Consider the following 13,600-nt stretch of genomic DNA (forward strand, 5'->3'; position numbering starts at 1 on the left):
ATTCAAAGGGATGTGAATCTTTGGAATTCTCTACTCCAGAAGGTTGTGGATGCTCCATCATTGAGTATATTTAAGGCTGGGGTAGGCAGATTTTTGGCCTCTCAGGGAATAAGGGTATGGGGACAGGCAGAAAAGTGGAGTTGAAGCCCAGGATCAGCCATGGTCATATTGAATGATGGAGCAGGCTCAAAGGGCTGAATGGTCTACTCTTGTTCCTATTTCTTATGTTCTTGCGGATCAGAGTGCAGAAGGAGAGAGCTGACAGGGGGATAGAGACAAAAAGCTGGGGAGGAAAGAGGAGGGGAGAAGGAGAGGGACAATGGAAAGGAGGGGAGGAGAGGAGCGGAGAGGATGAGAGGGGAGGTAAAGGGCAATGGAAAAGAGGGAAGGGGAGGAGAGGAGCAGAGGACTATGGGAGAATGAGAGGAGCAATGGAAAGGAGGGGAGGAGAGGGGAAGAGGAGGAGGGCACGAGAGGGGTGGAGGAGGGGGTGGAGAGGGGAAATGGAAAGGAGGGGAGGGGAGGAGAAGGGGAGGAGAGGAGTGGATGAGTAGGGCAGGGGGAAAGAGGAAATGGAAAGGAGGGGGGGAGAGGAGAATGGGAGGAGAGGAGCGAAAGAGTAGGGGAGGAGGAGAGGAGCAATGAAAAGGAGGGGAAGAGAGGAGAGGAGGAGGAGGGGAGGAGACGGGAGGAGGAGGGGAGGGGAGATGAGAGAAGCAGAGGAGGATCAGAGGAGAGGGGAGGAGGAGGGGAGGAGGGAAGGGGCAATGGGAAGGAGGGGAGGAGAGAAGCGGAGGAGAGAGGAGGAGGAGGGGAGGAGGAGAAGGGCAATGGAAAAGAGGAGAGGAGGAGAGGAGGAGGGTAGGAGAGGAGTGAGGATGAGGGGAGGAGGAGGAGGGTAATGGAAAAGAGAGGAGGAGAGGAGGGGAGGAGGAGAGGGGCAATGGAAAGGAGAGGTGGAGGAGAATTTTCCTAAATTAAGATTTTCTAAAACTTGCAGAACAGTCGGAGTGGATTGGAAGTAAGCAAATGTAACACTGCCATTCAAGAAAGAAGGAAGAGAGAGAGGGAGAGAGAAAAAGGGAACTACAGGCCAGTTAGCCTTACATCAGTCATTGGGAAAATGCTGGAATCTATTATTAAGTCTTAACAATATCCTTGGAGTATTATAGTGTAGTTAGGTGAAGTCAACACGGTTTTATGAAAGGAAAATTCTGTTTGAAGGATTTATTGGACTCAATTTCCACTCTTTTTAATGTTGTTCCTGAACTGTGGGTTTCTAATTCTATGTAGTACACTGTTTATATCGAATCTTTGGTGAGAATTTCTCGTCTAATCATTTTGGCTCTTTAAGCACCGATTTGAATTGTGTGTTTCTCAACATTAATTCCCATTTGGTTTTCAGCTCCTTCAGCTACTGGTCATTTGGAAATGACAAAGTGTCTTGTAGAAACATTCTTAACTTACATATTTGAACCAGATAATTAAATTGTGTCATGGAATGGTACAACACAGGAGGAGGCCATTTGGCCTATTGTTCCTGTGCTGATTCTTTGAAAGAGCGATCCAATCAGTCCCACTCCCCTGTTCTTTCCCAGAAATCTGTAAAGTTTTGAATATTTATCAAATTATCCCATTCAAATTTGACAGTTATTATTGAATCTGTTTCTACCACCCTTTCCAGATCACAACAACTCATTAGAATAAAAATTCTTCTCGTCTCCCCTTGGTTTTTATGCAAATAGTTTGACTCTTTCTCTGGTGACTGAGCTCCCTGTCAGTGTTAATTGTGGAGTTTAGTCGAGTGCACAGGCACTCAGGGTTGGGGGAATAATTAAACTGCATCCCACTCATTCACCACATACCTGAGTCCGTACAACACGGTACCATCCGGATGCAGGCGGATCATTCGGTTTTTCACTGTCACTCCATGCAGGAAGGATTTCTTGTCATTCAGGAAGTAGGTGTCTGGGAGCCAGAGCTGGTCAGCGACTCGATTGTCTAGAGTGAGGTTGAGTGGGAGTGCAGTATACGATAGGCGCTTGTCTCGCCAGCCTTGTTGGAAATACATAGTGATGGTATAATCCTGAAAAACAATAGCGCGCAGGTGAATTCTACCTGCCCAGAAGCTCAAGCCGAAATTTAAAAAGGGTGATTTACAAAAGCTCCCCCTTATAAACGATAAAGTTCAGAGCAACAACAATTTGCTGCTGTTTTTGTTGTGCTATGGGCAGCTGATCAATTACATCAAATCAGAAATACTAATAATAAATATCAGCTGAGTGGAAGCACTGTTGTCTATGACTCAGAGGGTGATGGATTCGAGTGACACTGTGGTCTCTGAGACAGAGGGCTATGGGTACGAGTGTCACTGTGGAATCTGAGTCAGAGGGCGGTGGGTAAGAGTGGCATTGTGGTCTCTGAGTCAGAGGGGTATGGATAAAAGTGACACTGTGGACTCTGAGTCAGAGGGCGGTGGGTACGAGAGGCACTGTGGTATCTGAGACATGGGGATATGGGTACGAGTGCCACGATGGTCTCTGAGTCAGAGGATGATGGGTACGATTGGCACTATAGACTCTGAGTCACAGGGTTTGGGTATGAATGGCACTGTGGACTCTGAGTCAGAGGGCGAAGGGTACAATTGGCACTGTGGACTCTGAGTGAGAGGGTGATGGGTACGAGTGGCACTGTGGTCTCGGAGTCAGAGGGTGATAAGTACGGGTGGAACAGTGGACTCTGAGTAAGTCGGTGAAGGTACGAGTGGAACTATGGTCTCTGATTCAGAGAGCTATGGCTACAACTGACACTGTGGTCCCTGAGTCAGAGGTTGATGGGTATGTGTGGAACTGTGGTCTCTGAGTCAGAGGGCTATGAGTATAAGTGACTGTGTGGTCCCTGTGTCAGAGGGTTATGGGCTAGAGTGGCACTGTGGTCTTTGAGTCAAAGGGTGATAGGAAAAAAATGACACTCTGGTATCTGAGTCCGGGGGCGTTGTGTACGGGTGGCACTGTGGCCTCTGAGTCAGAGGGTTATGTGTACGAGTGGCACTGTGTTCTCCGAGTCCGAGGGTGATGGGTACGAGTTGTACAGTGGCATCTGATTCAGCGGATGATGGGTACGAGCGGCACTGTGGTCGCTGATTCAGAGGCGATGGGTACAAGTGGCAGTGTGGTCTCCGATTAAGTGGGTGATGGGTACAAATGGCACTGTGGTCTCTGTGCCAGAGGGCTGTGGGTACGAGTGGCACTGTGATCTCTGTGTCAGAGAGTTATGGGCTAGAGTGGCACTGTTGTCTCTGAGTCAAAGGGTGATGGGTACGAGTGGCAATGTGGTCTCTGAGTCAAAGGGTGTTGGGTAGGAGTGGCAATGTGGTCTGTGAGTCAGTGGGTGATAGGAAAAAGTGACACTGTGGTAACGAAATCAGAGGGTTATGGGTATAAGAGGCACTCTGGTCTCTGAGTCAGAGGGTGATGGGTACGAGTGCCATGATGGTCTCTGAGTCACAGGGTGATGGGTACGAGTGCCATGATGGTCTCTGAGTCAGACGATGATGGGTACGAGTGGCACTGTCGACTCAGAGTCACAGGGTGATGGGTACGAGTGGCACTGTGGTCTCTGAGTGAGAGGGTGAAGGGTATGAGTGGCACTGTGGTCTCTGAGTCAAAGGGTGATAGGAAAAAGTGACACTCTGGTATCTGAGTCAGGGGGCCTTGTGTACGAGGGGCACTGTGGTCTCTGAGTCAGAGGGTTATGGGTACGAGTGGCTCTGTGGTCTCTGTGTCAGAGAGTTATGGGCTAGAGTGGCACTGTTGTCTCTGAGTCAAAGGGTGATGGGTACGAGTGGCTCTGTGGTCTCTGAGTCAAAGGGTGTTGGGTACGAGTGGCAATGTGGTCTCTGAGTCAGTGGGTGATAGGTACAAGTGGCACTGTGGTCTCTGAGTCAAAGTGTGATGGGTGCGAGAGGCACTGTGGCCTCTGAAACAGCGGGCTTAGGGTACGAGTGGTAATGTGGTCTCTGAGTCAGAGGGTGATGGGTACGTGTGGAACTGTGGTCTCTGAGTCAGAGGGCTATGAGTATAAGTGACAGTGTCGTCCCTGTGTCAGAGTGTTATGGGCTAGAGTGGCACTGTGGTCTCTGAGTCAAAGGGTGATAGGAAAAAGTGACACTCTGGTATCTGAGTCAGGGGGCGTTGTTTACGAGGGGCACTGTGGTCTCTGGGTCAGAGGGTTATGGGTACGAGTGGCTCTGTGGTCTCTGTGCCAGAGGGCTGTGGGTACGAGTGGCACTGTGGTCTCTGTGTCAGAGGGTTATGGGCTAGATTGGCACTGTTGTCTCTGAATCAAAGGGTGATGGGTACGAGTGGCACTGTGGTCTCTGAAACAGCGGGCTTTGGGTACGAGTAGCAATGTGGTCTCTGAGTCAGAGGGTGATAGGTACGAGTGGCACTGTGGTCTCTGAGTCAGAGGGTGATGGGTACGAGTGGCACTAGGCTCTCTGAGTCAGAGGGTGATGGGTACGAGTGGCACTGTGGTCTCTGAGTCAGAGGGTTACGTGTACGAGTTTCACGGTGGTCTCTGAGTCAGAGGGTTATGGCTGCGAGAGGCATTCTGGTCTCAGAGTCACAGGGTTTTGGGTACGAGTGCCCCGATGGTCTCTGAGTCAGAGGATGATGGGTACGAGTGGCATGGTGGACTCTGATTGAGACGGTTATGGGTACGAGTGGCACTGTGGTCTCTGAGTTAGAGGGTTATGGGCTAGAGTGGCACTGTTGTCTCTGAGTCAAAGGGTGATGGGTTTGATTCACACTGTGGTCTCTGAGATAGAGGGTGATAGGAAAAAGTGACACTGTGGTATCTGAGTCAGGGGGTGATGTGTACGAGTGGCACTGTGGACTCTGAGTCAGAGTGTGCAGGGCAGGGGAGGCACTCGGTTCTGTGAGTCAGTGGTGATAGGTACGGGTGGCACTGTGGTCTCTGAGTCAGGGGGCGATGTGTACGAGTGGCACTGTGGTCTCTGAAACAGCGGGCTTTGGGTACGAGTAGCAATGTGGTCTCTGAGTCAGAGGGTGATAGGTACGAGTGGCACTGTGGTCTCTGAGTCAGAGGGTGATGGGTACGAGTGGCACTAGGCTCTCTGAGTCAGAGGGTGATGGGTACGAGTGGCACTGTGGTCTCTGAGTCAGAGGGTTACGTGTACGAGTTTCACGGTGGTCTCTGAGTCAGAGGGTTATGGCTGCGAGAGGCATTCTGGTCTCAGAGTCACAGGGTTTTGGGTACGAGTGCCCCGATGGTCTCTGAGTCAGAGGATGATGGGTACGAGTGGCATGGTGGACTCTGATTGAGACGGTTATGGGTACGAGTGGCACTGTGGTCTCTGAGTTAGAGGGTTATGGGCTAGAGTGGCACTGTTGTCTCTGAGTCAAAGGGTGATGGGTTTGAGTCACACTGTGGTCTCTGAGATAGAGGGTGATAGGAAAAAGTGACACTGTGGTATCTGAGTCAGGGGGTGATGTGTACGAGTGGCACTGTGGACTCTGAGTCAGAGTGTGCAGGGCAGGGGAGGCACTCGGTTCTGTGAGTCAGTGGTGATAGGTACGGGTGGCACTGTGGTCTCTGAGTCAGGGGGCGATGTGTACGAGTGGCACTGTGGTCTCTGAGTCAGAGGGTAATGTGTACGAGTGGCACTGTGGTCTCTGAGTCAGAGGGTGATGGGTACAAGTGGCACTGTGGTCTCTGAGTCAGAGGCAAATGGGCACGAATGGCGCTGTGGTCTATTAGTCAGAGGAAAATGGGTACCAGTGGTCTCCGAGTCTGAGGGTGATGGGTACGAGTTGTACAGTGGTTTCTGATTCAGAGGGTGATCGGTACGAGTGGCTATGTGGTCTCTGTGTCAGAGGGCTGTGTGTAGGAGTGGCACTGTGGTCTCTGTGTCAGAGAGTTATGGGCTAGAGCGGCACTGTTGTCTCTGAGTCAAAGGGTGATGGGTACGAGTGGCACTGTGGTCTCTGGGTCAAAGGGTGATGGGTGCGAGTGGCACTGTGGTCTCTGAAACAGCGGGCTTTGGGTACGAATGGCACAGTGGTCTCTGAGTCAGAGGGTGAAGGGTACAATTGGCACTGTGGACTCTGAGTGAGAAGGTGATGGGTACGAGTGGCACTGTGGAATCTGAGTAAAACGGTGAAGGGTACGTGTGGCACTGTGGTCTCTGAGTCAGAAGCCAATGGGCACGAATGGCGCTGTGGTCTTTTAGTCAGAGGGAAATGGGTACCAGTGGCACTGTGTTCTCCGAGTCCAAGGGTGATGGGTACGAGCTGTACAGTGGTTTCTGAATCAGAGGGTGATGGGTACAAGTGTCACTGTGGTCTCTGGGTCAGAGGGCTATGGATACGAATGGCACTGTGGTCTCTGTGTCAGAGAGTTATGGGCTAGAGTGGCACTGTGGCCTTTGAGTCAAAGGGTGATGGTTACGAGTGGCAATGTGGTCTCTGAGACAGTGGGTGATCGGAAAAAGTGACACTGTGGTAACTGAGTCAGGGGGCGATGGGTAAGAGGGGCACTGTGGACTCTGAGTCAGAGGGTTATGGGTACGAGAAGCACTCTGGTCTCTGAGACATAGGGATATGGGTACGAGTGCCACGATGGTCTCTGAGTCAGAGGATGATGGGTACGATTGGCACTATAGACTCTGAGTCACAGGGTTTGGGTACGAATGGCATTGTGGACTCTGAGTCAGAGGGCGAAGGGTACAATTGGTACTGTGGACTCTGAGTCAGAGGGCGAAGGGTACAATTGGCACTGTGGACTCTGAGTGAGAGGGTGATGGGTACGAGTGGCACTGTGGTCTCTGAGTCAGAGGGTTACGTGTACGAGTGTCACGGTGGTCTCTGAGTCAGAGGGTTATGGGTGCGAGAGGCATTCTGGTCTCAGAGTCACAGGGTTTTGGGTACGAGTGCCCCGATGGTCTCTGAGTCAGAGGATGATGGGTACGAGTGGCATGGTGGACTCTGATTGAGACGGTTATGGGTACGAGTGGCACTGTGGTCTCTGAGTTAGAGGGTTATGGGCTAGAGTGGCACTGTTGTCTCTGAGTCAAAGGGTGATGGGTTTGAGTCACACTGTGGTCTCTGAGATAGAGGGTGATAGGAAAAAGTGACACTGTGGTATCTGAGTCAGGGGGTGATGTGTACGAGTGGCACTGTGGACTCTGAGTCAGAGCGTGCAGGGCAGGGGAGGCACTCGGTTCTGTGAGTCAGTGGTGATAGGTACGGGTGGCACTGTGGTCTCTGAGTCAGGGGGCGATGTGTACGAGTGGCACTGTGGTCTCTGAGTCAGGGGGCGATGTGTACGAGGGGCACTGTGGTCTCTGAGTCAAAGGGTTATGTGTACGAGTGGCACTGTGGTCTATGAGCTAGGGGGCGATGTGTACGAGGGGCACTGTGGCATCTGAGTCAGAGGGTGCTGTGTAGGAGTAGCACTGTGGTCTCTGAGTCAGAGGGTGATAGATACGAGTGGCACTGTGGTCTCTGAGTCAGAGGGTAATGTGTACGAGTGGCACTGTGGTCTCTGAGTCAGAGGGTGATGGGTACAAGTGGCACTGTGGTCTCTGAGTCAGAGGCCAATGGGCACGAATGGCGCTGTGGTTTATTAGTCAGAGGAAAATGGGTACCAGTGGTCTCCGAGTCTGAGGGTGATGGGTACGAGTTGTACAGTGGTTTCTGATTCAGAGGGTGATCGGTACGAGTGGCTATGTGGTCTCTGTGTCAGAGGGCTGTGTGTAGGAGTGGCACTGTGGTCTCTGTGTCAGAGAGTTATGGGCTAGAGCGGCACTGTTGTCTCTGAGTCAAAGGGTGATGGGTACGAGTGGCACTGTGGTCTCTGTGCCAGAGGGCTGTGGGTACGAGTGGCACTGTGATCTCTGTGTCAGAGAGTTATGGGCTAGAGTGGCACTGTTGTCTCTGAGTCAAAGGGTGATGGGTACGAGTGGCAATGTGGTCACTGAGTCAAAGGGTGTTGGGTACGAGTGGCAATGTGGCCTCTGAGTCAGTGGGTGATAGGAAAAAGTGACACTGTGGTAACTGAATCAGAGGGTTATGGGTATAAGAGGCACTCTGGTCTCTGAGTCAGAAGGTGATGGGTACGAGTGCCATGATGGTCTCTGAGTCACAGGGTGATGGGTACGAGTGCCATGATGGTCTCTGAGTCAGACGATGATGGGTACGAGTGGCACTGTCGACTCAGAGTCACAGGGTGATGGGTACGAGTGGCACTGTGGTCTCTGAGTGAGAGGGTGAAGGGTATGAGTGGCACTGTGGTCTCTGAGTCAAAGGGTGATAGGAAAAAGTGACACTCTGGTAACTGAGTCAGGGGGCCTTGTGTACGAGGGGCACTGTGGTCTCTGAGTCAGAGGGTTATGGGTACGAGTGGCTCTGTGGTCTCTGTGTCAGAGAGTTATGGGCTAGAGTGGCACTGTTGTCTCTGAGTCAAAGGGTGATGGGTACGAGTGGCACTGTGGTCTCTGAGTCAAAGGGTGTTGGGTACGAGTGGCAAAGTGGTCTCTGAGTCAAAGGGTGTTGGGTACGAGTGGCTCTGTGGTCTCTGAGTCAAAGGGTGTTGGGTACGAGTGGCACTGTGGTCTCTGAGTCAAAGGGTGTTGGGTACGAGTGGCAATGTGGTCTCTGAGTCAGTGGGTGATAGGAAAAAGTGACACTGTGGTAACTGAATCAGAGGGTTATGGGTATAAGAGGCACTCTGGTCTCTGATTCATTGGGTGATGGGTACGAGAGCCATGATGGTCTCTGAGTCAGACGATGATGGGTACGAGTGGCACTGTCGACTCTGAGTCACAGGGTGATGGGTACAAGTGGCACTGTGGTCTCTGAGTCAAAGTGTGATGGGTGCGAGAGGCATTGTGGTCTCTGAAACAGCGGGCTTAGGGTACGAGCAGCACTGTGGTCTCTGAGTCAGAGGGTGATGGGTACGAGTGGCACTGTGGTCTCTGAGTCAGAGGGTGATAGGTACAAGTGGCACTGTGGTCTCTGAGTCAAAGTGTGATGGGTGCGAGAGGCATTGTGGCCTCTGAAACAGCGGGCTTAGGGTACGAGTGGTAATGTGGTCTCTGAGTCAGAGGGTGATGGGTACGAGTGGCACTGTGGTCTCTGAGTCAGAGGGTGATAGGTACAAGTGGCACTGTGGTCTCTGAGTCAAAGTGTGATGGGTGCGAGAGGCACTGTGGCCTCTGAAACAGCGGGCTTAGGGTACGAGTGGTAATGTGGTCTCTGAGTCAGAGGGTGATGGGTACGTGTGGAACTGTGGTCTCTGAGTCAGAGGGCTATGAGTATAAGTGACAGTGTCGTCCCTGTGTCAGAGTGTTATGGGCTAGAGTGGCACTGTGGTCTCTGAGTCAAAGGGTGATAGGAAAAAGTGACACTCTGGTATCTGAGTCAGGGGGCGTTGTTTACGAGGGGCACTGTGGTCTCTGGGTCAGAGGGTTATGGGTACGAGTGGCTCTGTGGTCTCTGTGCCAGAGGGCTGTGGGTACGAGTGGCACTGTGGTCTCTGTGTCAGAGGGTTATGGGCTAGATTGGCACTGTTGTCTCTGAGTCAAAGGGTGATGGGTACGAGTGGCACTGTGGTCTCTGAAACAGCGGGCTTTGGGTACGAGTAGCAATGTGGTCTCTGAGTCAGAGGGTGATAGGTACGAGTGGCACTGTGGTCTCTGAGTCAGAGGGTGATGGGTACGAGTGGCACTAGGCTCTCTGGGTGGGAGGGTGATGGGTACGAGTGGCACTGCGATCTCTGAGTGAGAGGGTGATGGGTACGAGTGGCACTGTGGCCTCTGAGTCAGAGGGTTACGTGTACGAGTTTCACGGTGGTCTCTGAGTCAGAGGGTTATGGGTGCGAGAGGCATTCTGGTCTCAGAGTCACAGGGTTTTGGGTACGAGTGCCCCGATGGTCTCTGAGTCAGAGGATGATGGGTACGAGTGGCATGGTGGACTCTGATTGAGACGGTTATGGGTACGAGTGGCACTGTGGTCTCTGAGTTAGAGGGTTATGGGCTAGAGTGGCACTGTTGTCTCTGAGTCAAAGGGTGATGGGTTTGAGTCACACTGTGGTCTCTGAGATAGAGGGTGATAGGGAAAAGTGACACTGTGGTATCTGAGTCAGGGGGTGATGTGTACGAGTGGCACTGTGGACTCTGAGTCAGAGCGTGCAGGGCAGGGGAGGCACTCGGTTCTGTGAGTCAGTGGTGATAGGTACGGGTGGCACTGTGGTCTCTGAGTCAGGGGGCGATGTGTACGAGTGGCACTGTGGTCTCTGAGTCAGGGGGCGATGTGTACGAGGGGCACTGTGGTCTCTGAGTCAGAGGGTAATGTGTACGAGTGGCACTGTGGTCTCTGAGTCAGAGGGTGATGGGTACAAGTGGCACTGTGGTCTCTGAGTCAGAGGCAAATGGGCACGAATGGCGCTGTGGTCTATTAGTCAGAGGAAAATGGGTACCAGTGGTCTCCGAGTCTGAGGGTGATGGGTACGAGTTGTACAGTGGTTTCTGATTCAGAGGGTGATCGGTACGAGTGGCTATGTGGTCTCTGTGTCAGAGGGCTGTGTGTAGGAGTGGCACTGTGGTCTCTGTGTCAGAGAGTTATGGGCTAGAGCGGCACTGTTGTCTCTGAGTCAAAGGGTGATGGGTACGAGTGGCACTGTGGTCTCTGGGTCAAAGGGTGATGGGTGCGAGTGGCACTGTGGTCTCTGAAACAGCGGGCTTTGGGTACAAATGGCACAGTGGTCTCTGAGTCAGAGGGTGAAGGGTACAATTGGCACTGTGGACTCTGAGTGAGAGGGTGATGGGTACGAGTGGCACTGTGGAATCTGAGTAAAACGGTGAAGGGTACGTGTGGCACTGTGGTCTCTGAGTCAGAAGCCAATGGGCACGAATGGCGCTGTGGTCTTTTAGTCAGAGGGAAATGGGTACCAGTGGCACTGTGTTCTCTGAGTCCAAGGGTGATGGGTACGAGCTGTACAGTGGTTTCCGAATCAGAAGGTGATGGGTACAAGTGTCACTGTGGTCTCTGGGTCAGAGGGCTATGGATACGAATGGCACTGTGGTCTCTGTGTCAGAGAGTTATGGGCTAGAGTGGCACTGTGGCCTTTGAGTCAAAGGGTGATGGTTACGAGTGGCAATGTGGTCTCTGAGACAGTGGGTGATCGGAAAAAGTGACACTGTGGTAACTGAGTCAGGGGGCGATGGGTAAGAGGGGCACTGTGGACTCTGAGTCAGAGGGTTATGGGTACGAGAAGCACTCTGGTCTCTGAGACATAGGGATATGGGTACGAGTGCCACGATGGTCTCTGAGTCAGAGGATGATGGGTACGATTGGCACTATAGACTCTGAGTCACAGGGTTTGGGTACGAATGGCATTGTGGACTCTGAGTCAGAGGGCGAAGGGTACAATTGGTACTGTGGACTCTGAGTCAGAGGGCGAAGGGTACAATTGGCACTGTGGACTCTGAGTGTGAGGGTGAAGGGTACGAGTGGCACTGTGGTCTCTGAGTCAGAGGATGATGGGTACATGTGGAACTGTGGTCTCTGAGTCAGAGGATGATGGGCTTTAGTGGCACTGTGGTTTCTGAATCAGAGGATGATGGGCTAGAGTGGCACTGTGGTCTCTAAGACAGACGGTGGTAGGAAAAATTGACACTGTGGTCTCTGAGTCAGAGGGTGATGGGTACGAGTGGTAATGTGGTCTCTGAGTCAGAGGTTGATGGGTACGTGTGGAACTGTGGTCTCTGAGTCAGAGGGCTATGAGTATAAGTGACAGTGTGATCCCTGTGTCAGAGGGTTATGGGCTAGAGTGGCACTGTGGTCTCTGAGTCAAAGGGTGATAGGAAAAAGTGACACTCTGGTATCTGAGTCAGGGGGCGTTGTGTATGAGGGGCACTGTGGTCTCTGAGTCAGAGGGTTATGGGTACGAGTGGCTCTGTGGTCTCTGTGCCAGAGGGCTGTGGGTACGAGTGGCACTGTGGTCTCTGTGTCAGAGGGTTATGGGCTAGATTGGCTCTGTTGTCTCTGAGTCAAAGGGTGATGGGTACGAGTGGCACTGTGGTCTCTGAAACAGCGGGCTTTGGGTACGAGTAGCAATGTGGTCTCTGAGTCAGAGGGTGATAGGTACGAGTGGCACTGTGGTCTCTGAGTCAGAGGGTGATGGGTACGAGTGCCATGATGGTCTCTGAGTCAGACGATGATGGGTACAATTGGCACTGTGGACTCTGAGTGAGAGGGTGATGGGTACGAGTGGCACTGTGGTCTCTGAGTCAGGGTGCTATGGGTACGAGAGGCACTGTGGTCTCTGAGTCAGAGGGTTATGGGTACGAGAGGCACTGTGGTTTCTGAGTCAGAGGGTGATGGGTACGAGAGGCACGGTGCTCTCTGAGTCAGAAGGTGATGGGTACGAGTGGCACTGTGGTTTCTGAGTCAGAGGGTTATGGGTACGAGTGGCACTAGGCTCTCTGGGTGGGAGGGTGATGGGTACGAGTGGCACTGCGATCTCTGAGTCAGAGGGTGATGGGTATGAGTGGCACTGTGGTCTCTGTGTCAGAGGGCTGTGGGTAGGAGTGGCTCTGTGGTCTCTGTGTCAGAGGGCTGTGGGTAGGAGTGGCACTGTGGTCTCTGTGTCAGAGAGTTATGGGCTAGAGTGGCACTGTTATCTCTGAGTCAAAGGGTGATGGGTACAAGTGGCAATATGGTCTCTGAGTCAGTGGGTGATAGGAAAAAGTGACACTGTGGTAACTGAGTCAGGGGCGATGGGTAAGATGGGCACTGTGGACTCTGAGTCAGAGGGTTATGGGTACGAGAGGCACTTTGGTCTCTGAGACATAGGGATATGGGTACGAGTGCCACGATGGTCTCTGAGTCAGAGGATGATGGGTACGAGTGGCACTGTAGTCTCTGAGTCACAGGGTGATGGGTAGGAGTGGCACAGTGGTCTCTGGGTCAAAGAGTGATGGGTGCGAGTGGCACTGTGGCCTCTGAAACAGCGGGCTTTGGGTACGAATGGCACAGTGGTATCTGAGTCAGAGGGTGAAGATCACAATTGGCACTGTGGACTCTGATTGAGAGGGTGATGGGTATGAGTGGCACTGTGGTCTGTGAGTCAGAGGGAGATAAGTACGGGTGGCACTGTGGACTCTGAGTAAAACGGTGAAGGGTACGTGTGGCACTGTGGTCTCTGAGTCAGAGGCCAATGGGCACGAATGGCGCTGTGGTCTCTTAGTCAGAGGGAAATGAGTACCAGTGGCACTGTGTTCTCCGAGTCCGAGGGTGATGGGTACGAGTTTATACAGTGGTTTCTGAATCAGAGGGTAATGGGTACAAGTGTCACTGTGGTATCTGGTTCAGTGGTTGATGGATACGAGTTGCACTGTGGTCTCTGAGTCAGAGGGTTATGGGTACGAGTGGCACGGTGGTCTCTGTGTCAGAGAGTTATGGGTACGAGTGGCACTAGGCTCTCTGGGTGGGAGGGTGATGGGTACGAGTGTCACTGTGGCCTATCAGTCAGAGGGCTACGGGTACGAGTGGCATTGTGGTCGCTGAGTCAGAGG

The 13,600-nt window shown here is 52.5% G+C and overlaps 1 protein-coding gene across 1 annotated transcript in view; it reads right to left on the reverse strand.

Moving 5' to 3' along the window:
- Positions 1-13,600, reverse strand: part of LOC144683661 (gamma-aminobutyric acid receptor subunit beta-4-like) — a 272,931-nt gene that overhangs the window by 37,039 nt on the left and 222,292 nt on the right. Inside the window, exon 2 of the mRNA XM_078546914.1 lies at positions 1,866-2,086. Coding sequence (XP_078403040.1) covers positions 1,866-2,086 — 221 coding nt within the window. The remainder of the gene's footprint in view (positions 1-1,865; positions 2,087-13,600) is intronic.

This window comes from Cetorhinus maximus, chromosome 8, assembly GCF_964194155.1.
Source record: "Cetorhinus maximus chromosome 8, sCetMax3.hap1.1, whole genome shotgun sequence".
Classification (NCBI taxonomy): Eukaryota; Metazoa; Chordata; class Chondrichthyes; order Lamniformes; family Cetorhinidae; genus Cetorhinus; species Cetorhinus maximus.